The sequence below is a fragment of the Centrocercus urophasianus genome, unplaced genomic scaffold (assembly GCF_019232065.1).
Source record: "Centrocercus urophasianus isolate 14NV4802_14NV808 unplaced genomic scaffold, USGS_Curo_1.0 seq_17, whole genome shotgun sequence".
Classification (NCBI taxonomy): domain Eukaryota; kingdom Metazoa; phylum Chordata; class Aves; order Galliformes; family Phasianidae; genus Centrocercus; species Centrocercus urophasianus.
Window position 1 is genome coordinate 14704505 of NW_024884722.1, and position 24563 is coordinate 14729067.

The following is a 24563-nucleotide window of genomic DNA, read 5'->3' on the forward strand; positions in this document are numbered from 1 at the left end:
CTTTTTTTTTTTTTTTTTTTTTTTTTTTTTTTTTTTTTTTTATGTTACAGCGAATAAACTCAGACATTTTAACAACTGATTCTCAAGCCAGGAAATTCTCAGGCTCCCCCTGTCTGCATTTTGCCATGATTAGTTAATTAAGCTCGTCTTTCTGGTTCAGGCAGACTGTAGCTACACATTGTTTAAGCTGTCATTTAGATGAGCTGTGTTATCAGGACAGCCAAAATCTTGTAATGTGTTGTTACTGAGAGCTGTGCTGCTTGAATTCCCATGATGAGATCAACTGGCAGAGGTGAGAGAGTAAGTATTTATTTGGCATTCCTGTCTGGTGTTTTAAATCGTTCTGTGCAGTCTCTGTTTATATTGAATGCACAAGCTGTGTCTCAATTTTGGGTTACAGTTCTGTTAATGAATTTTGCTGACTCACCACAACATTCAAGATGCTGTAATATGATTTTATTTTTTTTTTAACTGTTGAAATGACAGGATTTTGATATTCAGTATTTTATCAGGTGGTCCTTTTTGGTAAAAATTAGGGGAATTTTCTATTTCATGATGCTTATCCTTTGCAGTGCTGTATTTTCATATTGCTTGATAATTACTGCCTGAATTGGAGAAGAGTTAGGCATATTGTATAGAAAAAAATAATGTTACTGAACCAAAAAATTTCAAAGTACTGCATCAAACTTATTTGGATTTATTTTCTTTCTTTTTTATTCTGCATAAATCTTTATAAGTCACTCTGATAAAGATTGCTTCCAACATACACCACTTGAGCTTACTATGCACTAAAAGACAGGTACAGCAGAAAACCTTGCAGGAGAGAAGGCTGTTAAAGACCTCCACAATTGGTCATGAAAAAAATCTAAGTGCTGTCCAGCAGGAGCAGTACCTACAATAAGAGCCTCTGCTTTCTTTCTCTGTTTGGTGACTTACACAGCATTTGCGGGTGTTTTCTCTTTAAAGGTTTCCTTGTGAAAGCAGAGGAGACATAAGGGACCAGCCTCCTAATTAGATACTGCAGAACCTTTTACTCCTCTATTTGCTACCACACATTCCCATTTGTTTTTTAGAGGGAACGGATTTGTAGCTGACTCAGTTCATCACAGATCAAGCTGTAATTCAAGCTCATTATATTATTATTGTTGTTATTTGAGTGTCTATGAATGTTTGTATTAGTGGTAGCTATGAAAGTATTTATGAAAGTCAAATGACCGCTGCTGGCAACGTGGACAACACCTCCTTGGCCTGGGCTGGGTGGCACAGGACTTGGGAATTGGCACTTCTGTGACCCCTGGCACTACAGGGCAATGTTTGAAGTGTGGCGCAGAGCTCATGGGAAGCAAGCCCTGCTCCCAGACCTAACTCCACCACGCTGTGGGCTTTCTGCTGAGAAGGTAGATAATAGGACAACCTTTTTTCCTTCAAAAAAGAATAGCTGTTAATGTATCATGAATTGCCAGCTGTGCAATGGCTTCACAGGGAACTTTACAGGGAACATACACTTCCCAATTTCTGAATTGATCAGCCCCTCCCCTGGCTTTGCTGAGCTGTCTGTGTATTTTTAGCCATGTAACCAGATCTGCCTTTGTTTTCGTGATACATACTTTCTTTTTTTTTTTTAACAGGAAAGCATTCATTTTCAAATGTTGTGAGAACAATACAGTAACTGGAGGTTATTTAATATGAAAATATTGTTGATTGTTCCTTCCCTAGAAATCTCTCTTGGCGACTCACTTCCTGCCAAATGAATCAGCAAAAGCTGCCCCTGAAAGTTGTTAATATATAATACAATCATCCAGCACCGCACTTGGTCCTTATCTATGAAGTTCGTTTGTGATCAATGATTCACATCACCCTCTGATTAGTCTCTGAGCACAAACTGTTACTTAATATAAATTAATGGCCTTGGAATCTCTAAATAAACATACCCTTTTGTTTAGCATCATTTCCTATTTTCTTACCAAAACAGAGTCTTACTGTAATTGTTCAGTTTTCACTGGAAAAAAAAGTGTTTGTGGACTGCTGGAATGTTCTTAAAAAACAAGTGGTTCCTTTCAGAGCCATTGGTGCTGATTTACAAGATTTAACCTGCTGTGTTCATTGAGTATAACTGGGAGATAGTACCAGTACTCAGCCACTATTGTCAGATAGGGTTGAGAAATGGTTCCTGCCCTCATTTACTGGGGGAAAAAAAAGAAAAAAAAAAGTTTTATCTTGAAGTACAATACTTTGCCTATGTAAGTCTTCTGTTATTTTCCTGACCTTTCAAAGTAATACAAAACAAATAAGCTAAATTAGCTAAATATTGTTAATTTCAAACACTTCCTCTCGCACTTCTCGTTATTACTAAAGTAGCCACATTGCTGTCACAGGCATAACCAGGTTCTTTGGTAAACAGCAGTCCTGAAGGTTCCCTCTGGCCAGTAATTAAATAATTAATTAAAATAACCATCACAGAGTGGTTTGCTAATGTTAATGATCCCCTCTTGCAAACTTCAGTGGAGCAAGCATGAAGAATGCAGCAGAAGCCTGACCCACAGAGAGCTGGTGCAAGAAGCTTTCTGATCATTTCTTTTTTCTTTTTCTCTTTTTCTTTTTCTTTTTCTTTTTTTTCTTTTTTCTTTTCTTTCTTCTTTTTTTCCTTTTTTTTTTTTTTTTCTTTTTTTTTTCTTTTTCATTTCCTTTTTCTTTTTCTGGTAGTTACTTGATTTAAATCAATTAGATGGAGGTTAAACTAAGCTGAAATAAGAACCTAGGAGGAGATAAGTGCCTAGAGACATTTAATTTAATTAATTGGTAGCCAGAGTGATTCAAGCTTATGTTCAAACAAGGGATTTCTTTTCCCTAAATTATTTAAATAATACAGGTCATGATAAAAGTGATCCAGTAGGTTGTTCTAGTGACTCTGCAGGGCATTACTTTGCAGTGAGGACAGGCTCAGGTGGAACAGTGTCTGTCTACCCTTGAAAGGCAGAGGTCACCTCCTTTGACATGCCCGTTGGGCACAGGCTCTTGACCTCAAATGTCATTTCCATTTCTAACCTGTTCTGTGCCACTGACACACACAGCACCTTTCAGAGAAGAAGCAAAGCTTCCCCATGCTCCCGGGCAGCTGCTGGCTTGGGGTCTTACCCAGTGCCTGATCCTTAAGGCAGGGAGAACAACATAGTACTTGTTCCTTGATGGCACCAACATTGTGTAAGCACAGAGAATGAAATGTGCTCCTCTTGCTGTCACTCAGGAGTACCTCCATCAAACAAATAGTTTCTGGGGCTCTACTGACTTTTACAGAGATAACATCAGTGCCAGTGAGGATCTCTCCTAATATGCTTAGGCACTTGTAAGATGTCAATAAAATGTCAAAAGGAGTTGGTGATGAACTTCCCTCCTAGGAGAGATGTGCAATGTTTTGAACAATTAGCTATAGAAATAGCAGATACAAGTGCTATCAAATGTTGTTACCTCTGTAATCTGGTGAGTATTTGTACATGCTGTTTTATTTTGAAATCCAGTGTAATTAAAACACAAAGCAATGTATTTACAGATTTTTTCTGTAATTCAGGAAGCACAATTTACTTAAATGTTCTGAAAAGACAGAGTCATTTCCCTCTTGGCAAGGAATACAGCAGCAAGCGATCAGGAAAGTTCACAGCCTTAAAGGAATACATTTTATCAGATGATTGCTACAGGGATGTTTTATGCGGAGACACAGTAGCAGCTCACTTCTAGTGATGTCAGTTTCTCAGCACAGGAGCTCTCCCAGTGCAGGAGAACTTTCCCAAGGTTCTTGGCATGGTTAAAGCCTAACTAGTACAAGTGTGATGCTGTAGGAGAGGCATTTCCTATTTTCCCTTTCAGCTTTGGTTGGTGAAGTCCAGAGATGGAGAGAAGGGAGCAGGATGAAGAGCAGCACTGGGCAGGAGCACCTACAGCAGGATGGGCTTTTGTCGTGTACTGACACTAACGGACTTCTGTGCATGCAGCTGGCTACAGATCCACAACTAGTTATTAGGTCTTTCTTCAGATGTCATGATCTAACATAGTTTCAAGATGGGTGTAAACTTCTCCAGAGAGCCAAGAAGCCGAGCCAGGGGCAATTTTGATTTATTGTGGTTAAATGTATATTTATAGGCAGCTGTGATAGCTACAGCAACATTTACACAGCAGATCGAGATTTTTTGTTGGTTCACATCTAAAGGAAGCTCCTGCATGTTTGAAAAAGGAGTGAGAAGTAATTGCATCCAAAATCTTTGTATCAAAGTATCAAACTCGCTAAAAATCACACAAAAACATTCATGAAAGCACTCCATATCATGCTGCCATTGTTGAATTTTTTTTATTATTATTATTATTATTATTATTATTATTTTGCATGTTATGGTGTGTGATGGCACGAGGTGTGGATGTCTAAGATGTTGCTGATCTACCTGGGTTGGCTGTGCTCTGCCACATGGCTGCAGATGTCCTTTCTTCCATCCTATGTCATGTTATCATGAGCCACTGCAATGGGGAAAGATGAAAGAGGAAAGATGATCCAGATGAAAGTGGGTAGACATACTGCACTGATATCCATGTTATTTGGGAATAACAAAATCCTCAGAAGTCTGTTACTGAAATTCAAAGAAATTATTGGAAATTTTGCCCCCAGATAAGTTTGACATGAGTAGGTAAATGTCCTCACCAAATAACTGCTCTGCATCTTTCCAAGACCTCTGACCAAGAGTGAGTTAACCTATTTAGTTGACCAGCCTTTGCAATATGTGTTGGCAACAGTTGATCATTTTAAATGCTCCTTGGGGAAAACAATTTAATCCCTCACATCTTTGTGTTGCAAAGATTGGACTGAAGAAAGGTGAAGTGATCAGGCTGCTGTGGCACAAGATCAAGGCAGAGATGAGTCTGCAAGATGTACCTCACTCTCAGGAGGACTCCTTCTTTCCCCTTAGACTATGGCCAGAATTTGGAGAGCAGGGTCAGATACCTCAGGTGCTGGGAGCTGAGTTCTGCTCTGTGTTGCTCAGGAGAGGGCTGATGGCTCTTAAACTTCCTATACTAAGTCTACAGCCCAGCTTTTGTTAAGGTGCCATTGCATCAGGCTGGTATTTTTCATTTTTAATGTATGTCATTTACATCATATGCAGGAATTTAATTCATTGGTAATTAATAACTTACCTTCAGGTATGACCTGCTCTTAGCTGTGAAGAAAGGATAGTTACAAGGAGCACCTCAAAATACCCAGTATTTATCAGTAGTGATATGACTGGTAGGAAGGGGTAAAACCCAGAGGAAGTTATAGTACTGTGATTTAGTTCAGAACTTTTAAACTTTCAATCAGAATGGCAAAACTCAAACATACAAGTTACAAGGTAGGTACCAAACTCGTTAAATGTAATAATTCTTTCTAGTAGTAATTTTATTTTCACATGTTCACTCCAAACTTGATAAATTATCTTTTAATCTAGTGTCTGGTAAAATCAGGCTGAGTAGTTACAGTATCATTTCATCTGCATTTGTGTGACATCCAGTGGCTGGATGGGTCAATCACAGGCACCAATTTCTTACCAAAGGTATAAAAACCATTCGGAACACTAAAGAAATAAAAGTACTGGCTATTAATGCTAACAGAGCAATTGCTTAATTTTAGTTTAAAAATAAACAAATGATTAAAGAAGCTCCAGGGAGTGCCTTTTGGACTTGTACATATGTAACACAGTGCAGCCCTTAGAATTCCCTGTGCCTGCCTCTGGAGTGAGCTCTCCTCCTCTATGCTCCTGCTGGAACAACTCATCACCCCTGTCAGAAATGAGTAATTTATGTTTTCCTGTATTGAATTCTTAACTGCACCATTGGTGTCAAGACTTGTATTAATATTGTCTGGCACAGTACTGGGATAATTTTGGTTGAGATTTTTGAAATACCAAAAATAATCCAGTATAACAAGACTGATATGCCACTCAGTATAGAATTATATTTCCAAAAACCTGTTTAAATTGAAAGCACTAGAACGCCAGTCTCATGTCTGAAATAGCTGCCTGACATTAAGTTGTGCAAAGTATGACAATGACGTGAGCCTAGTATTGCTCTGAACACTGCAGGTTACCAAGCAGGTAATGAGTAGTAACAGTTCTATTTGTTGCATAAGGGCACACACTCATATAAAAATTATTGTTGTCCCAGAACACTTTCAGTATGTTTTTATATTAAAACCAGCATCTGTTAATGCACAGAATGAAAAAGGTGAGAATGTGAGAGTTTCTCTGCTTTTCCAGTCTGCTTTTCAAGGTCCATAAACTTGCCCTCTTTTTAAGAACACTATTTTTTTTTTTTTAATTTTTTATTTTTTATATCTCATAATACTTAACAAAGAAACCAAGCATTGACACATAGTGTCTGAAATAACTTGAACATAATTTCAGGCTTAATGTTTATTACTGGTGAACTATTACAAGGATGTAGACATATTATTTTTGCCAACAAATTTCCTATAAGGATAAATTAGACACAGAGAGAAAAATGACTGTACTGGCCTGAGTACTGCACACAAGGCAAATGTTACCAGCAGAGACAGGAAAACAGCAGCTGTGCACCATTCTTGGACACAAAGTCCTCAGGAGTCATGAGGTTAGCGCAGGATCTGTTTTTTCACGCCTGGTTCTGCTGACTGCAGAGTCGCTTAGTCAACGATAATGGTCAGAATAAAAGTCCTCTCCTAAAATTAGAGCAGTTTTTATGGCCTTCCTATGGCTAGGAAGAGCAGGCCAAATATGTCTGAAATGTATCTAGAAGAAAACAAAGATCAGATATATGAAAATGCCCTTGCTGAGATCGAGTCCTTTGAGCTGCCTCTTGGAACCACCCTAAGGTATGCATCATTTAGATACAGCTATATCGTTCATGGTTGATTTGTTCCACTCTTCAGCTGTTCTGACTTCAGTCAGCGCAGTGTATCACAAACTTTGTTAACTTGACATTGAAATCTATTGGGTAGTGGGATTTAACTTGGGTGTAATTGGGCCTGGTTGGAAAAATACAAACCAAGGACACTTGTGCAACTCTTTACTGGGAGAAAGCTGTCTTTGGCTGGCTTTGTGTTCTCCAGAAATAAATATATTGCACTTAAGCATGAAAATAAGGGAAGAATTGCTCTTTCGTGTAGCAGGGCTTTAGCTTAACAGCTATATTTCTATTGAATTAATTGCTTCTTATTCTTAAATTTGTAATAAATGTGACTTCATTTTTAATCACTAAAAACAATGCTTAAAAATTTACTGTTGATATCCCTAAATATCTGAAAATGTAAATAATTTTTTTCATGTGCAGTTTATGGAAACACTTCAGTGGTGAGGGTATAACTGAAAAAATTCTTCTGCATACCCACACTTACAAAAAAAAAGGTAATATGTAAAAGATCATGATGTTATGTGCCTTAATATATTGTCAGTAGCTGTAGAAGAGCTTTAAAAATAGCTCGCCTGCTGCTGTGGGCATCAGGTTGCAATGACTATCAGGCTAAAGAAAGAGAATTTCATTTACCCTGAAAAATGTATGTGTTGATCTATTACTTGAGTAGTTTGTTGATGGGGGAGTGTGGGGCCGAGGGAGAAAAGAAGGAATGTGGGAAGATCGTTACTGCATTTTTTTAAAAAGGAAATACTGTATTTCTTGAAGGAAATACTACTGCAGTGATATCCTGTAGCATTTTCCCCAATTTTCTTTCTGCAGCACACACTTCATGTTCTACATTTAGAATATTCCTTGTTGTTTCAGTAGGTGTCATCAACACATTCAGTTAAGTCAGTGCTTGCTTCCCACCTGTGCACAGACAAGAACACAGGTGTATCCTGTCTCCTGAGCATGCAGACACAAGGAGTAGCTCATCTTTGGCCACAGACCGCAATATATGCGATTTAAATAGAAGAGGAGCTATTCCTACTTGACTGAAAAAGGAGGTTTTATGGCACTGGTGCCCAAGGACACTAGCACACAAGCAGCAGCAATGTAGAAATACAATGCCCTTTTACAGTGCTCCAGATCAGCTCCTGAAAGGCAGCAAGGCAGTGCTTTCGGCATTGGGAAGCTCAAACAAACAAACAAACAAAGAGCCAATGCGGCGAGTAAACAAACAAACCGAGGCCCAACAAGCAGAGCAGAACTCCCCATTACAGCAAGGCCGCTCTTGAGCCCGTCGCCCGCGTCCGCCGCGAGGTGCTGCGGGACGGAGGTCTGCGCCGTGCGGCACCGCCGGAGCAGCGCGGGGCTCAGGCAGCGGGACCTCGTCCTGCCGCGGGCGGCACGGCTCCGCCGCCGGTCTCCCCCGGTACCCCCCGCCCGGCTCCGCGGCCGCCCCCGCCCTCGGTCCCTCCCCGGAGCCTCCCGCAGCGGCGCGGCTGCCGGGTCCCTCCCATCCAAGATGGCGGAGAGCCTCCCGGAGCATGATCGGATCCTGCAGGAGATCGAGAGCACCGACACGGCCTGCGTCGGGCCCACCCTGAGGTGAGGGGTGGCGGGCGTTGAGGTGCCGCCGCCGGGCGAAGGTTTCTCCCCTCCCGCCCCGTAAAGCCCTGGCCCGGCGCGGCCCGGCTGACAGCTTCTCCCCGGAGACGGCGCGGGGCCGCCCGCGGCGCCTCCGGCGGGAGCGGCAGCCTTGGGCCCCGGGGACGCGTGGCCTCCGCGGGGGCCCCGCAGAGGCCCGACCGCCGCTTCCCGTCGGGACTCCCGACAAAAAACGGCCGCGGGCGGCTGCGGCTCCGCGCAGGCAGCGCTGACGGCAGGGCAGAGCGGCGGTGCGGCCGTGCCCCCGCCCCCGGTTATTGTGTGCGGGGGAGCGGCGCGTTGCACGGCTTCCGGCAGGGCCGGCGCTGGGGCTGGAGCCACCGGCCGGGACGTGGAGCCGGGACCTGCTGGGTGTGGGCTGTGCGGCGGGCTGGGCTCCCGGCACTCGCCGGGAACATCCTTCGTGGGGGTCTGCGCTGGGAGCCGGAGCGAAAACTGGTTTCGGGTGGGGGTTTGTGTAAGGCCGGTCGATGCACAGTCGATAGACTGATAATTCAGTGTGAGTGGAAGCGGTCGTCTAAAATTCACCACAGAGTTCGTATTCCTGTCCTGGGCGTTTGACAGCATTCATGCCGTGCCCTCAATGGCTGTTCTTTTTTAATCTAGGTACTGGCAAATGGCGTAATTGAAGCGTCAAAGAAAGGATTTTGCTTGATCTGTGCTGCTTGAGGGAGGCAAGCGGTGCCCTCAGCCCGGGCTGCTCAGGGAAGGGAGGGCTTGGGGGCAGTGGGTCGGGTATGGTGTCGTTATAACGAGGAGAGGACTCACATTGAACTCCACTGCCAGTGGGTGAGAGATGTCTGAAGTGAGGAGGTATGGGCAGCAGCCCATTGGTGGTTTTCTCTTTGGGAAGATGTGGAGATTTGATATGCAGGAAACTGGAAGAGGCGGTTTGCAGGGCTGGGAGTGCACCACCGGGTTTCTTGATGGGTGCTGTGTGCTGGGTTATAGGAAATGGCAAATGAATTGGGATGCTGAGGAGCTATATACCGGGCGCTTAAGGAACAGAAGTGCTTGCTGGATGCAAAATGGGTCATTTTGTACTTCACAGTGAGTGATGTTGATACAGTTGACTGTATATAGCTGCTGTCCTCCAGCACTGAGCGTGGGTGTTTGCAGTGTGGGAACTTGAGCAGGGCCAGGGCTCATCAGTCCTGGCAGGACTGAACAGGAGCGTGGTGGTGGTAGAGGGGCCCAGGCACCACCTTGGTCTTAGCCAGCTCAGAACAAGCTGCGCGAGGCTGCTTCGGTCTCCCCTTACTTCTCTTGCAACTCAGCCAGTACCAGACATGCATGCACAGGTGCTGAAGCTGAGTGTGATGGGGAGTTTCACCTGAGAGTTCATGAGTTCTGGCTGAGAGAAGGCAGCTGAGGTGTTTTCAGGCTTGAGTTGGCCCTGGAGGCACTTCAGCCGTGCTTGAGCTGACAAGCCCAGGCACAGTGAAGTTGACATCTGCAAAAAGTACTGCGAACCCAAAAGACATAGCAGCAAAATATTAAGTACAATTGCAGCTTTGCTACAATCTCCAAAATTAGAGCTTTTATTAGAGCAACTTATGTGAAGGACATAGAGAAAATAGGATTGAGCAGAGGAAGATGATGTGTTTGGGGAACACAAGTGTGGATGGTGGAAAGACATAAAATATGAAAGGGACAACGTCAATCTCTTACCTGTGTTATATGTTTAAAATGTCAAAGCTTTAATAAATATATTTCGAGTCATGATTTTTGCACATGGTTCCTGTCCTTTTTGTTGAAATGAGCATAGAGGGATTTCTTGTTATCTCACTGACTTGCCAGAGAGGGAGTTTTGCGTTGGTGACTTAGAATTGGTAGAAAAGCAGTGTGGGTTTGTGTGATGTAGCACTTAATACTTACATACAAACCAATAACTTGAACTGAAGAACGTTTCTATCTGGCTGAGCACTTTGAAAGAAGCCTGACTGACACCATAGAAATATTTGGCTGTTTTATAGAATCAGAAATGTTTAAAACCAAGACTGAGAGGTCTGCTTAGCAGCCTGTTAAAATTGCTAAGTTGCTGTGAGAGACTGAAAAGCCTAAAACCCCACTTCTGATTTCAAAGTCTATTTCGATAAACAAAAACTTGAACATAAAAGGGAGCATTATTATCTGCACAAGGCACAGCTTTTACTTGCTAAGCAATATAAATGAAAGAAATAAGATGGATAATTGTATGTGCAGTGCCTAAACCACACCACATCAAGTGGCCCATTGATTCTCAGTCAAGGAATCCACTGATACTGTTGTTTCACGTGATGACTGAAATTACATTCACTTCATTATATAACATGGAATATTTTACTAATCTTCAGTGCTTGAAGAACATTTACAGCACTATGACATGAGGTGCAGCAATAATATTGCTATTTAAACAGCAGAACAAAGGAAGGGGCTTAAGGCGAGTGCTTTGGGTGGGAAGCGTGAGGTAATGCTTAATGCCAGAGATCATAGGATATGCAAGATCTGACTTATCTCCAATTGCTCCTGTCAAGATCTTAATGTTTTCCTAATACTTTACAAGCAAGTAGTTTTTTGTTTTTGGTTTTTTTTTTGGGGGGGGGGGGGCGGAGAGGGAGGGGAGATGCAGGGGGATAATATGTAGGCTCTATGTAGCTTTTGTTTTCCCTCAGCATTTTGTTGCCAGCTGGGTGTATCTCTCTCTGCTGGCACAAGGTTGTCTGTTCCAGCAGAGGAGGGGCCATGCCGATGCGTAGGATATTGATATGTAATGGTTTTGTGATAATTGCCAGGTAAGGAACAGTGTGTGGATTGGTTCTGTGTGGGATTTATAGTACTAAGATGCACCCCTGTGGGGAAGCCAGGTCCTTTACAGGAGGAATGAAGGTACAGAGGCATTGCTTATTATTTAGGACAGAAAGTTAGATTCTGAAGATTGCTGTGCACCTTTATAGATACCAAATGCAGAGACTGTGTTTGATTATATTGATAATTAGTAATATTATAAGTGTTAACTGGATGATTTTGAAAGCAAAAAACTGCTGGTATTTGACTTGCATGTCTAAACTTAGTGATGTGCACCAAGTCACTACAAATGCAACTTAAATAAACTGCATAACACTCCTTGCATTAAGTACATACACTATGCATAGAGCAGGCCAGGATTTATTTGTTGGTGGGTTTTTTTTTGTTTTTTTTTTGTTTTTTTTTTTTCTTCCTGCAGGCTCTGTGAGACTGCTTTATCAACATCTGTCTAGCTTTAATGGCCAACTGAAAGTGATTAATGACAACATCTGTTAGAGGCTCCTCACACACACCTTTTTATATAACGTGTTAATACCTTGTAATTCATGTCATATACAAGCTGTTTGCAAAACCAGGAAGAGGTGTCAGAAAGAAAAGATAAAAGACAACGAAGGAGACAACTCCCTTATTCCCATTTAAAAAAAACAAAACAAAACAAAAAAAACCTTTCAGGCTGTTATTGAACTTTATATAAATATCTACTAACGGCATTTCAGTGGTCAACTTTTTAAAGTGTCTTAATAATTCTTGAATATTCTGTTGTAAACACCAGGGTAATTAATAAGATAAATTCTGTTCAGAGTCTGATTGACCTTATCTTCCGGTTAGTGATACGTTGATCAACAAAGGTCAAGCAGCTCAGTGAAGCAGGAGATGCTGTTCTAGCTGTATCCTGATGAAGAAGATTTAAGAGTCTTTTTTGGCTTGTTTACCACATGTTATATTTCAAAGGTCTTTTCTAAAAAATAAATGAATGAACTCTTAAATTCTAGCTTGACAGCATCTAGCATAAGCATGTGGGACTACTTTTCTGAACACTTTGTCTCATGACCTTCATGTTGCTGAGTTTGCAATGCTCTGTGGTCATGTGGGGGAGAGATTCCTATATCCTCTGAGGGGTCTGTCCAAAGCTGAGCAATTGAATGCCTGAAATGCTTTCTGCAGTGTGACAGGATGCTCTGAAGCTTTAGTGTAACCTGATTTATTGAGAGTGTGTGCTATCACTGGTAGGTACACTTTGGCTATGTGGTTCTGTCTCCAGCAGCACAGTTGGTAAGCAGCAGTACAAGCAGGGTGAGTGATTTCTCTGGCTATTGGAAGCAGAGCAGCATTACACGCTCTCAGGCTGGGAAATGCGTTTTCTGAGTGCTTGCCTTTGGGCTGCTGGGATTTGCAGTGTGGTTATCCAATGGCAAAATGTGGTTGCCCTCATTTTTGCCCCATGGTTGTGTTTGTCAGGTATTGTTATCTAAAGGCATTTTTCTGTGTTCTCATATTTTGGTTTTGGGTTATGAGGCAGCAATTCTCTTCTTGTCTGTAACTCAGTCTTGTTCTTAATGCAGAGCAAATGCAAAAGCACTCTTAGGTCATCAGCCAGCGTTTTGAATCAGAACTGAATTGGTCTAATAATGTATCTTAATTTCAAAAAATAGGATATTTCACAGTGTTATAAGCTATTTTTCTGGTTCAAAAATTGGTCCGTGTCTTCAGGAATGCTCTAACTTCTGGATCAGATTGTAGAGCATGCTTTGATATATATGTATGTATCAGTTTATCTTTGTTATAGTAGCTACCTTGTACATTGCAGCTGGGCCTGTAAAGTGAAGAGAACTGCCTCCTCATTGAGTTGGAGGTGTCCTGGTAAACCAGTGGCTTGCCTGTGTTGTGTTTGCTGCGGGCTTTGCGCTTGGAGCAGGGTAATATTCAGAGTATTGAAGTGGAAAGGGAAGAGTCGGATAAAGCAAATATCTGTGTGAACAAGATTGTCACAATATGTATGTTTTTGAAACAACATTTTTTTGGTCACTAGCCCATTATATAGCATCAGAACAGCATAATAATACTGTATGCTATGGGCTAATTATTTCTCATTTATATATTCAGTGGTAGAACTGCAGTTTTTTCTTTATTCTGTAGGCTAGCCTGATATTTCAGAAATTCTTCAGCTTTGCCACTGGTTGCATGTAAGATCTTTAGAAGGTGAGGATTCACTTCAATTGCTGCAAGTTTCAGCACAGTGCTTTGTTTTACAAAGCCTGAAACTGGTGGATAATCACGTCTGCATCGCATTTCTGGTTGTTCAAAAATCTTTATGTTCCATGCTGATTAAGTATGTCATGAAATATGTGTCTGCAAATCAGGTTATCTCAATCTTTGTAAGTGTTTATGCGTCAGCTCCTGACTCAGTCCTTGCAGTGTTTTCCAAATGGGAACTGCTGAGTGAGGCTTCGACCTAACCCCTAACCTGTGAGAAGAATGCTTTTGAAAGAGTTCTCTGTAATTCCATGAGCATTACCAAAGAGCTTGAAATTGTTCCTATGTTCAGGAAACATGTTTCAAAATACCTGAAAGTTTTTAAAAGAAAGACATCATCTGCTGACAGATCCGCAGGGGTGTACTTAATAGGTGGCTGTTGTGGTCTGTCACATCATGTCTCATCTCAATTTAACCTGACTGACCATGGTCATAGCCTATTCACTGTTACATTGTTAAATTCAGGAAAGTCGTCTGTTATTTAGGTAGCTTCTTTACCGAGTTATTCCTCAAGCTGATTTTATGTAGTGTCTGTTGACCCAGATGCTTGGACCTGCAATATGCATAGGAGGTGCATTAATTTTACATCCTACACAAATATCAGTCATATGGGCACTCTCCTGCAATATTTGTGGTTCATCTGGCTTTTCTTTCTTTCTTTTTTTTCTCTTTTTTTTTTTTTTTTTTTTCTTTTTGGAAGCCAGTGACATGCACTGTTCTCTAGCCTTCTGTGTGCGTTTCTGAACCATTGCTCTGTGACTTTGCAGTTTTCTCAGTGCAGCTGTCTACCTGACAACTAAACATAAGCCTCTTTTTGACCCGTAAGTTCTAGAGTATTTGCACATATAAAGCTGCAGCTATAGCAGCTACATGCAGTTCAGTGGGTTTTTTCACATTCTACATCATGCATTATACTTCAGAAATAATGTGGAAATCTATGAGGACTGATCTTTCTTAAATAATGCCAGAAATGGGTGTGCAAATAGGAAAATATTTCAATGTGCTGTAGTACAATATTCAGTTCTAACTTGTTCAAAAACATCAAGCTAGTTTTGCATTGACATCAAATAGTCAAATTAGATCTTATCTTACTTAAGGACTTGCTATGGCTAGCTATACCATCCAGGTGCTGCCAGTCTCTCTGGCTACTATCTGACAGTGAATGAAACGCCCAAACCTTATCCCTGTCACTGCAGACCTTGGTAAAACAATGACATCATGGTTGGTTTGATGTTCACCTTGAAGTCTGCTCAGCAACATGTCTTTTCCACATCTTGTCTGTGTGTGCTGAGGAGTTATTTGTGTTCCTGACTGGCTGGGTCCTGTGCAGAAGCTGCTGCAGACCTGTCCTGCCAGTAACACGGCCTCATGGCTGGAGGAGGGGTGAAGAAGGGGAAGGGCAGGTTTGTATTAGAGTGCATCACCCCCCGACTTATGTGTTTGGTTTAGGTGACCTGAAGAGAGCAAGGATTTTTTTATTATTATTATTTTTTTAATATTAATTGCAACTAAGTGATATTTTCACTGTCTCAGAGAAAGTAAATTTACTTGCAAAACTGCATTGAGCACAAGTCTTGCAATTCTCCATTAATCAGAGCAGTACAGAATGATGCCTATGCTGTAGTACATTTATCTAACGGGGCTCCTGAGACATTTCAGCTTCAAACATCCAAGTATCGTGTGGTTGAGTGTTGATACCCTCTGCTCTCCTTCTGTCACAGAGCGTTGGGTTTTTCTGTTGGTAGCAGCTGTCACGGGGGTTTTCAGTTTGCCAGCTTCCTTATGCCTGGGGGTGCTTGTGGGCTGTCACTATCCCACTGGTATCAGTGAGACAGCATTTTTTTTTTTTAGCTTTGTTTTTAGGTTAATTTCAGCATGAAGTTAATGTAATTCTTATTGTTTTGTGCTATGTTGCTTTTTAAACTGAAGGAATTATAACCAGGTGACCAAAATGCACCATCTTCTCTCAAAAATGGCATTAATGTGAGGTTGCCAGCGTTAGCTTTCCTAAAGCCTTGAACAAATTTTTCTGCCACTTAGGCTGTTTGTCAGGAAGATAGAGTATTGGAGAAACTTATAAAATATTAGTAAAGTCAGGTAACACATACACATACATATACAAAATATTTCCCAACAGAAAGATGGGCTTTGGAATTACACAGGCTTCTCAAAAGTCATCTTCCATTTTCTTCAGTGACCTGGGAGATGTGCTTGTAACAGGATTGTAGCATAGCTTGTGGATTTGTGTGAGAAAAATCAAAATTTTATGTCCTACGTGTAGGCTATGTGAGCTCATAAAGTTAACACAAATAATATCAAATTATTGGAAAATGTATGCTTTGATTATACATTTAATGTGATACATTTAAGAGTTATCATCTGTTTTTTTTATATTGAATAAAATCCATTCTTAATCAAATTGTTTGTGAAAGTTACATTATTGGATATTTTATTTAGTCTGGAACTTCTTATTTCTAAATATATTCACATCTGTGTGGCATTGGTATTCAAAATGAATTGAAGCAAGTTACTTAGGCATCTTAGTTTATGTCAGTGGGCCTTTGTTACTTTAAATGCTCTGTTCAATCTTTGTGTCATGAAGGCTGTACAAAAACAATTGGTATGTAGTTATCTTGTAGATTACATATAAAGCATCCCAGATACAGATGAAATGTGAGCTGTAGGAGATGGCTGACAGCTTCTGGGACATGCACAACAGAAGTCTGATCAAACCTTTAAAAACATCCCAGAAGTTCAAATTGTCATTTCTAGGTAAATTCCCCATTTCTCTTCAGAGTGATCAATTACTGTTATGGTCTGTGGAAATAAAAAGGGAAAATAAGAATATAGATATATATGGACTTGTTTCTGGTTATATTTTCCATGAAATAGCATCAGTTCCAGCTACGTTCACTGTATTATTTGGATGATATGTGAAGCAGATGGCCAGACTTGGCATTTTGCTGCATGTCAGCAGCTAGTACCAAAGTGCCAACTCCACTCACTTTCTTTGCCTTGTGGTTTATTTTTTTATTTTTTTTATTTTTTTGTATTTTTTTTGTATTTTTTTTTGTAAATCTACCATTAAAACTCAAATTTGAAAGAAAAAAAAAAAAAGTAGCACAGCACTTGTTTTTCAGTTTCTTGCTTCATACATCAGTAAGTAGCACAAAGGCTCAGCAGGAAGCGGCATCTCCTTGGTCAGCAGTGTAAAAACAGGAAGGAGGAAGTCTATTGCAAATCTGGGTTTGCTGATTATCAGCTCTTGTTTTGCTGCAGAGGATGTCCATTAACAGCCATCGGTGTGCTCCATTGCTTATCCAGGGTGAACAATGACTGCTGTAGTGTTGCTGCCACAGAATGTGGACCCTGGTTATAGGAAGTAATGTTAACTAACAAACTGTACTCAGCCCTTTCCTGCTCATAGAAACAGGATACTATTAGTGAGAACAATTCACAGAAATTGCACATACAGGAAAACCAGGCAAGTGAAGCATACCAGCTAAACTAAGATTAATAAAATCTTTTCTCTGATTAGGCGAGGGCTTGGATTCTGCATTGTTCTGGCATGTAATAAGATCTTTTAAATAGTGCATTGAGAGGTGATTATAAATAAGGATGGTAGAACTGGACCCTAGGTAGTGTCTGGCAAAGAAAGTCTGGTTAGGTTTTAAGAAATGTGCTTATTGCCATAACTCAAGTTGAATTACAGGAAACACCTGGACATTATTTTATAAAGCTTTTTAAGGGTGTACATGGCAACCTATATGAAATTACTCCATGGAAAAACCCGTACAAAGTTTGTAGTTTGTGTAAACACAAAATATCTTTATATATTGCCAGACAAAGGAAATTTCTGCAGCGTTTCCTGTGAAATTGCAGCTTAAGCTGAACATGTGTTGTAGGATCGTGTTTAGGGATGCCATGGTTGTAGTCAAAATGGCTGTTCTGTTTTAAAGTCTTAATTTGCATGATCAGTTTTTTGTGTGTGTGTGTGCTTGCATGGATCCCACTGAACTCATTGTGTAAATTTGAATTGTAAATACTATTTTACAGCTGTATTCTCTCTCTCATCTACTTGGCCATTTCGTGCAGTGTGCTTATAGGAGTTAGTTGGGAGCATCTCTGATCTCCGTACAAAATTAGCTTTGGCAGCAAGCAGTTAATTCTAAAAACATGATTTTCCACAAGCGCTGCTTCTTCATGTGAGGGTTGGTTTGTTTGTATTTGTTAGATTGAGGATTCTTTGTGTGTGTTAATTACTGCTTTGAAAAATGGAATACAAATTGTGTGCCTGAATTTCTTTTTTTTTTTGTGTGTGTGTGACTTGATTTAACTGCTCACTTTGATCAACTTAAATTATTTCCCCCCGGCGTTTCTAAATCTGAAGTTCTACAAGTGAGTGTTTCTGTTGCATCTTTTGCAATTCTAGAAGTTGCACATCTTAAGTCAGACTTGTACAACTATTGTGCAGGTGTGATTCCCATTATTGTAACAGCACTCATGGAGATGTAACACCTACTGAACAGTTATCAGTGCACTGACAGGAACACGTGTATACAGTTTGAATTGCTTCATTTGTCTTGTGCAATCAGGAAATGAAAGACTGTAGCAATGCAGGAATGGGTGGGGAATGTGCAATTCTTCCTAGAAATGGGACGGGCTGGGCGTGGGCTGAACATGGCAGCAGCAGACATCGGTTGGTGATGACCTGCAGCACTGCCTGCACTGCTGTCCCCACAGCTGAGCTTGCTCCTCATGCTGGACCCAGCTTTATGAATTCTTTCATCAGCAGTATCTGTTGGCTTTCTAACCGCCTTAAAACTGAATGAGACAGAAACTAGGAGCAGAAAGTTTGGTGTGTGGAGAATTAGGATTGTAGTTTTCTGATAGTTATGTGTTGGTGTATGTATTTCAGCTCAGTGCCAAGCAGAAGTGAGGGAGAGCATCGTGCTTGTGGTCTGAGGGATGGTCCTTGCTCAAAATAAGAATTGAAAGTATTTGAGACCTCCGGTGTGTTTCATACCTGAGCATTTGTAACAGAGACTCACACTTTTAGGCCTTTTGTTTACTCCAGAGCTCTACCCGAGCCATGCTGCCATCAAACTCTACTCTGCATTTCCATGGTCTACCCCTTGTAAATACGTGGGATTTTCTCTCTTTGTTGACATCAATTTTTGCTATTTTTTGCATAGTCTATCTCCTCTTTAATGCTGTGAGAGCACGTTATTATAAATGATTTCATTACTAGGAAGAGAATTGTTCACTCAAAAAAACTTAAGGTAGTGCTGCATAAGCTCAGAGATATTTATTCTGAATGTGTAGTTATTAAAAGTCAAATCATTACCTGTTTAAACAACAAACAAGCAAAAAAGACCACATAACTTCAAGAAATAATGCTTGTGATGTTTTGTTGTTACTTGTTTTATGGTTTGGTTTTTTTTTCCCCTTTTCAAGTTCACTTTTGCCTGAAGACTGAATACCTGGGAAGTTCTCACTACCATTATAAAGTTATATCTATTGCCATAAATATAAGGGAAAAATTGCTTCATTTTGATTACTCTTGTAATTCACTCTTCCAAGCTAAACTCCCACCAGATAGATTGCAGTGGAAGCTGTGTTGTTTGGATTTCTGATTATCCTCACTCTGTGGTGGTAAGCTGGTGTAGATGTGAAAACCAGGTATGTGTTGTGAAAAGGAAGTTTGGGGTGTTTGCTGAATACTCAGAAGTATTGTTTGTCTCCTCTCCTTTTATACTTACAAGCCCAGCAGTCCTGTCAATGTATTAAATTAACCTATGACAATTCTTCAAACTGTAACTTTAAAAAGCAAAACAAAACCCTGTGCTGTTATTCTTTTAATCCGGTTTGCAGTTGGGCATTTAATAGATTGCATCCTGGTTGCATCTACAGAAATAATCTGCGTACATCTGTAGCAGAAACGTATTTTTGAAACTATGCTGTAACCATTTGTGAAGGGGTTTTTGATAGCATCTTCGAGTGACAGTGAGTAGGTATGGAAATTGGTATTATTATAGATCAGATAATATGAGAATTACTTATTTATTTGTTTATTATAAAGAGTCAGGTGAGATTCGTGGCAGGTTAGTCTTTATGAGTCTTGCCTGAGTTTTAGCTCTCTGGAGATGACTGTTTTTGCTCAGTAGATGGCAGGGTTTGTTTTTTTTTGCGTGTGTGTTGAATGGTGCCCTCTGGTGTTACAATCGATTTTTGCAGATAAACGCACATAATTTCAATATAGGATGCGCTGAATTATGTTTTACATTGTGTGCTTCAGTTCCGAAAATAAAATTGCTAAGAATTTCTTTATGGTTGTTAGTAGGATGTCCAGTAAACTTGTTTAGTTTCTTCAATGGTAGATGGTTGTATATCTGAAAATTCTCCATCATTTATTTATTAATAACTCAATTCATGTATGTGTCACCTTTGTGCCTTCAGTTCAGCCGGTAAGAAAGGACCTAGGCAAAAATATCCCTACTGCAATAATGTTGAGTGAGAGACGGAGACATCTTTCTCCTTCCTTATATATTTCTTTAATCATTGTGATCACTGAATTATTAAAGTAACCTGCACTACTGCAGTATACTAACCTGTACCTAGGTATGATACTTGAAAACAAATTAGGTTAAGCTGCCTCGAGAATTGACTTTCCCTGGTTTATTTTTCTTTTTTTTTTCTTCTTTTGAGTACTTTCTGCACTATCTTGTACCTGCCACTAACAACACATATGTGACTCATATTGTCCAGTTGTTGAGATGAGTCAGAGAACCGTCTGCATATTGAGTTCTGGGAAGAAATAACCTGCTACTCTCATTAACAGAAAGACATTCTCCACTTCTGCTTGCGCTCTTCATGGATGCCCTGCTCTCCCCATCAGAAGTGTGTAAATGTAGACAAAGATTGAAAGAACTAGATGTTACATGTGTAAAATATGCTTGGTAGCCTAGATGTGCTTATGCCCTTTTTAAGGTACTTTATCCTGAAATATGTGAAGCAACATAAAGACAGATGTTTTTAGGGCAGGCATAATGGCAGGTAGAATTGCAGGCATTTCTTTTTGCAGAACTCCATTTCTTTCTGGTTTATTGCAGTGCTGCCATCTATCAGCAGGACTGTTTAATTGGAAACGCACAGAATTGTTATCAGGATTGTTTGCAGTGCCTTAATCTTCAGATTAATGGCTGTCAGTTAGTAATGACTTCATTTAGCTAGATCTGGGTCATTTTTGAAATGTGTGTGGGGAAAATAAGCTGCAGAATAGAAAACGAACCACAGTGTAGCATTTGTAACATTGCCTGATGGGTGAATCAGGCACACGTTATTCAGTTCTGTTTACAGTTCTGAGAAGACGTATAATTTCTGCCCATGGGCAGAAATGGGATGGCTCTCTCAAGTAGGTGTATGCTTTTAAAAAGGGCAGTGCTTTTGGTCAGACTTATTTCTGAAGCCTCGGAAATAGCAGGCAGATTAAATCTGTATGTGTCCTAAGAGTACAAAGCATTGAGAAAGTTGGTGAGCTTTTTAATTCCTTTTCTTTCTTCCCGTGGATCTCAGAGATTTGTGACTCAAAGTGTGATTATTTATTTATTTGTTTTCCTAGTAACAGTGGTGATTTTTTTCCTTTCAAACATAAGCAGTTCTATCTCAGGATTTTTTGTTTTCCGTGGAGTGCTGCGGGAGGGTGATGTGTTACTGTTACTCCACCAGGTGGAGCTCTTGACATAGGCAATGAACGTGGAATGTGTATCATTGGTGAATCTCAAGGAGCTCTGTCGAAATCCAAGTTCAGATCGTAGATCATCAACTAGGTCATCTTTAGTTCCCGTCCTTCCAGAAAGCAGTATTATGTAGAACATAAAATATCAACTACTGTTTTAATACGGTAGGTATTGGTGAAGGCAGTGCATTAATTGTGAATATTATTATTATTTTGTAATTTTAAGCACTTACGAGTTTGAATTAAATATTATGTTAATACTCTTGTGAATTAACAACCAGTACATTTTTATTTTCATTACCCTGAGATATAAGTTTTAGTTTTAATACTAAGAAAAATTTTAATACTAAGAAAAAATAACAAATACTGATTCTTATAATGGTGAATACTGCACAGCCTATGCTACACTGTATGCAGTTCCAGAATTTGTGTTGTCTGGAGTTATTTGATAACATTTTAAATGCATAAGAAATCTGATAGCAAACTAACTATGTCACTCAGTGTTTCATAAACATGTCTGCCAGTGATGGTAGATTTGAATGTGATGCAGAAGTATCAGGAGTGTTGAACTGCAGCTACTGGAAAGCCCCAGAACACCAGGGAGCAGCTAAATCCAAAGGCACTGCTATGACCACAAGCAGACACTCAGGCAGTACAAACCCAGTGGTGGAGTTCCCCTGGTGGCATCTTTTTACAGTCTTGTTCTCATTTTAGGTATATTTGGCTTGTGGTGTTTTACTGCTGTTTTCACTTATGAGTATGTTGAAGAGTGTGAGTACACACTGATACAATTCTACTTTCATGATAGTGATACTCTTTTTCCACTTTTCTTTGAGAACAGTGTAAGGAGACCTAAACTTGGAGGGAAGTAGCAACAAATAGAGCTTTTTTCTCATTTTGGTTTTGCATCCGGCATAGACATTGTGTGTGGCCCATGCAGGGAGGACTTGTGCATGCACAGTATCTTTGAAGGCTCAGTCGGGTGCCTGTAGTCCTTTCACTCTTTATTTCTGCTCCAGAAATGGCACTCTGGGGCAGGTGGGTGTCCCTCTGTGCCCACCCTGCAGGTTTCAGCACCTCTGACCTTTTCTTCTAGCAATGCGCATACAACTAGCTTGTGGTGTTTCAGAGCACTCAACATCAGTTGTCACACCTTTCTCTCATCCCTTCTCCATTCTTCTAAAGGTATAAGTGATACAGCCTACATGTCTCCCGTCATTTCCTGATGCCAACAACTTGCCCAATGAGCTCACTTAATAGGAATACATCTGGCACTTTTCATTACCACAGCCAGTTCTGCTTCCCACTCTGACCAGTGCTTGCCCTTGGTGTGAGTGTTCCTGCTGGCAGCTGGGGTCACTCCTCATCTCCAACCACAGTCCTCATGGCCCAGCTGCTCTGGGCATGCGAGGTGTCTCTTGCAGGCAGCCTGCCAGGCACCACAGGGGGAGATTGCCTGCTTGTCACACTGTGCTCCTTCCAGCTGTCTTATCACACTGCAGTGGCAGAAAGGGTCAGGGGCATTTTCCCCTTTGTGAACCATTTCACAGGTCAGCAGCTGTGCATTTTCCTCTGGTGCACTTAGGAGGAAGGAGCCCACCTTTCAGCACGTTACCCTTATTTTCCTATCATAAGCAAAGGAGGATAATCCATGGCTTTCAGGGATTGATTCATCAGGCAAGCAGGAATATTCTACTGTGTGGATTTTATTCTAAGAGAATATTTGTAAGCAAGCAGGCTCTCAGGAACTGGCTTTCTTTCTTTGCTGTGGGGGACAGCTTGTTGCCTTTCTTACTTCTCCAGTTTCAATTCCTTCTCTCAGTATATTTCCCAAGGTCAAAAGGAACTAAAAAAGCATCAAGAATGTAGTTAGGAGTGTTTTAATCTTCTGTGAAAAGTCAGGTTCTTACCAGGCACTCTGCCATAGTGTTGTTGAGCAGGCACTGATGACCCAGACTGGCAGAACTCAGCTGTCTGTTTAGAACAGAGGATCTTGAAGACTGTGGGAAGTCAAACTTCTGTGAGAAGGTAGAAAAGAATGTGCTTTCATAGAATTGTAGATCATAGAATCACAGAATGGCTTAGGTTGGAGGGGACCTTAAGGATCACACAGTTCCAACCCCTGTGCCATGGGTTGGGTGCCACACTCCAGATCAAACTGCCCAGCACCCCATCTGACCCAGATTTTGTGCCTCCAGGGATGGGGTGTTCACAGCTTCTCTGGGCAGCCTGTGCCAGCACCTCACCATCCTCTGAGTAAAAAATGTCTTTCTAACGTCTAACCAAAACCTCTCCTCTTTTACTTGATAGCCATTCTACTTGTCTTATCAATATCAGACTGTAATAAGTCAGTCTCTCCTATCTGTAAACTCCCCTCAAGTACTGGAAGGCTACAAGAAGCCCTCCAAGCCTTCCCTTCTCCAAGCTAAACAAATCTAACTCCCTCAACCTTTCTTCGTAGGAGAGGTGCTCCAGCCCTCTGGCCATCTTTGTGGCCCTCTTCTGGACCTGCTCCAACACTCTGTAGCCTTTCCATATCTGGAGCTCCAGGCCTGGATGTCTTTCCCTCTGCTCAGCAGTTCTGGGGGCTTTGGCTCACTGTTCTCTGGCTCTTAAACTTCAGACCAAAGTCTGATACAGACAGCATCAACTCCATTGGAACTTCAGCCTCCTTTTCCTCTGTCTTCTGATTTCAATGTATTTATTTTTAAACAGCTTTGCCTTACAGATTTATGGAGAAATCTTTGTAATAATGGAGGAGATTAGAGGCTAAAAAAACTCAATTTCAAGATTTTCACGCTCCTGTTTTTTATTTAATTATTGAATGCTCCCTGTCCAGAGAGACTTTGTACCTTTGATTTCCCATGCAGTTCTCTCTATCTCTCTCTTTGCCCTTGGGCATGTTTGGGGTGCTGTAGGAGGGTGGTACAGAGGCTGCTCCGAGAGCAGACAGGCCTGGCTCTGGCAACTGCTCTGGATGTTTTGGCTGGGGGCATCTGACATGGATGCAGTTGGATAACTCTGCTCTTAGAAGTGTTAGATTTGTACGTTTGCACTTTCTTATATTTAGGGAAAAGTGGAATTTGTTAGAAAAGAGATCCATGCCATTTGAGGTGGTCAGAGAAACAATCTTTTGTATCTGTGTTTGAGCATTAGGGCATAAACAACAGACCAGTGAGTCTCAGGTCAACCATGATGTAACTGGTTAAGCACCTGGATTAATGCCGTA

At 40.9% G+C, this 24563-nt stretch overlaps 1 protein-coding gene across 17 annotated transcripts in view; it reads left to right on the forward strand.

Annotated features, from left to right (window-relative positions):
• Positions 1–6664: 6664 nt before the first annotated feature.
• Positions 6665–24563, forward strand: part of EXOC6 (exocyst complex component 6) — an 83772-nt gene continuing 65873 nt past the window's right edge. For 7 of the 17 annotated variants that reach the window (XR_006168648.1, XR_006168647.1, XR_006168649.1 and 4 more), the window contains exon 1: positions 6665–6865. Coding sequence is in view for 10 of the 17 variants with exons in the window: in XM_042817759.1 (XP_042673693.1) it covers positions 6744–6865 (122 nt within the window). In the remaining 7 variants the exon portion in view is untranslated. Of the gene's footprint in view, positions 6866–8403; positions 8497–12491; positions 12570–24563 lie in introns of those variants that run through there. The other 10 variants (XR_006168651.1, XR_006168652.1, XM_042817760.1 and 7 more) reach the window with 5 other exon arrangements.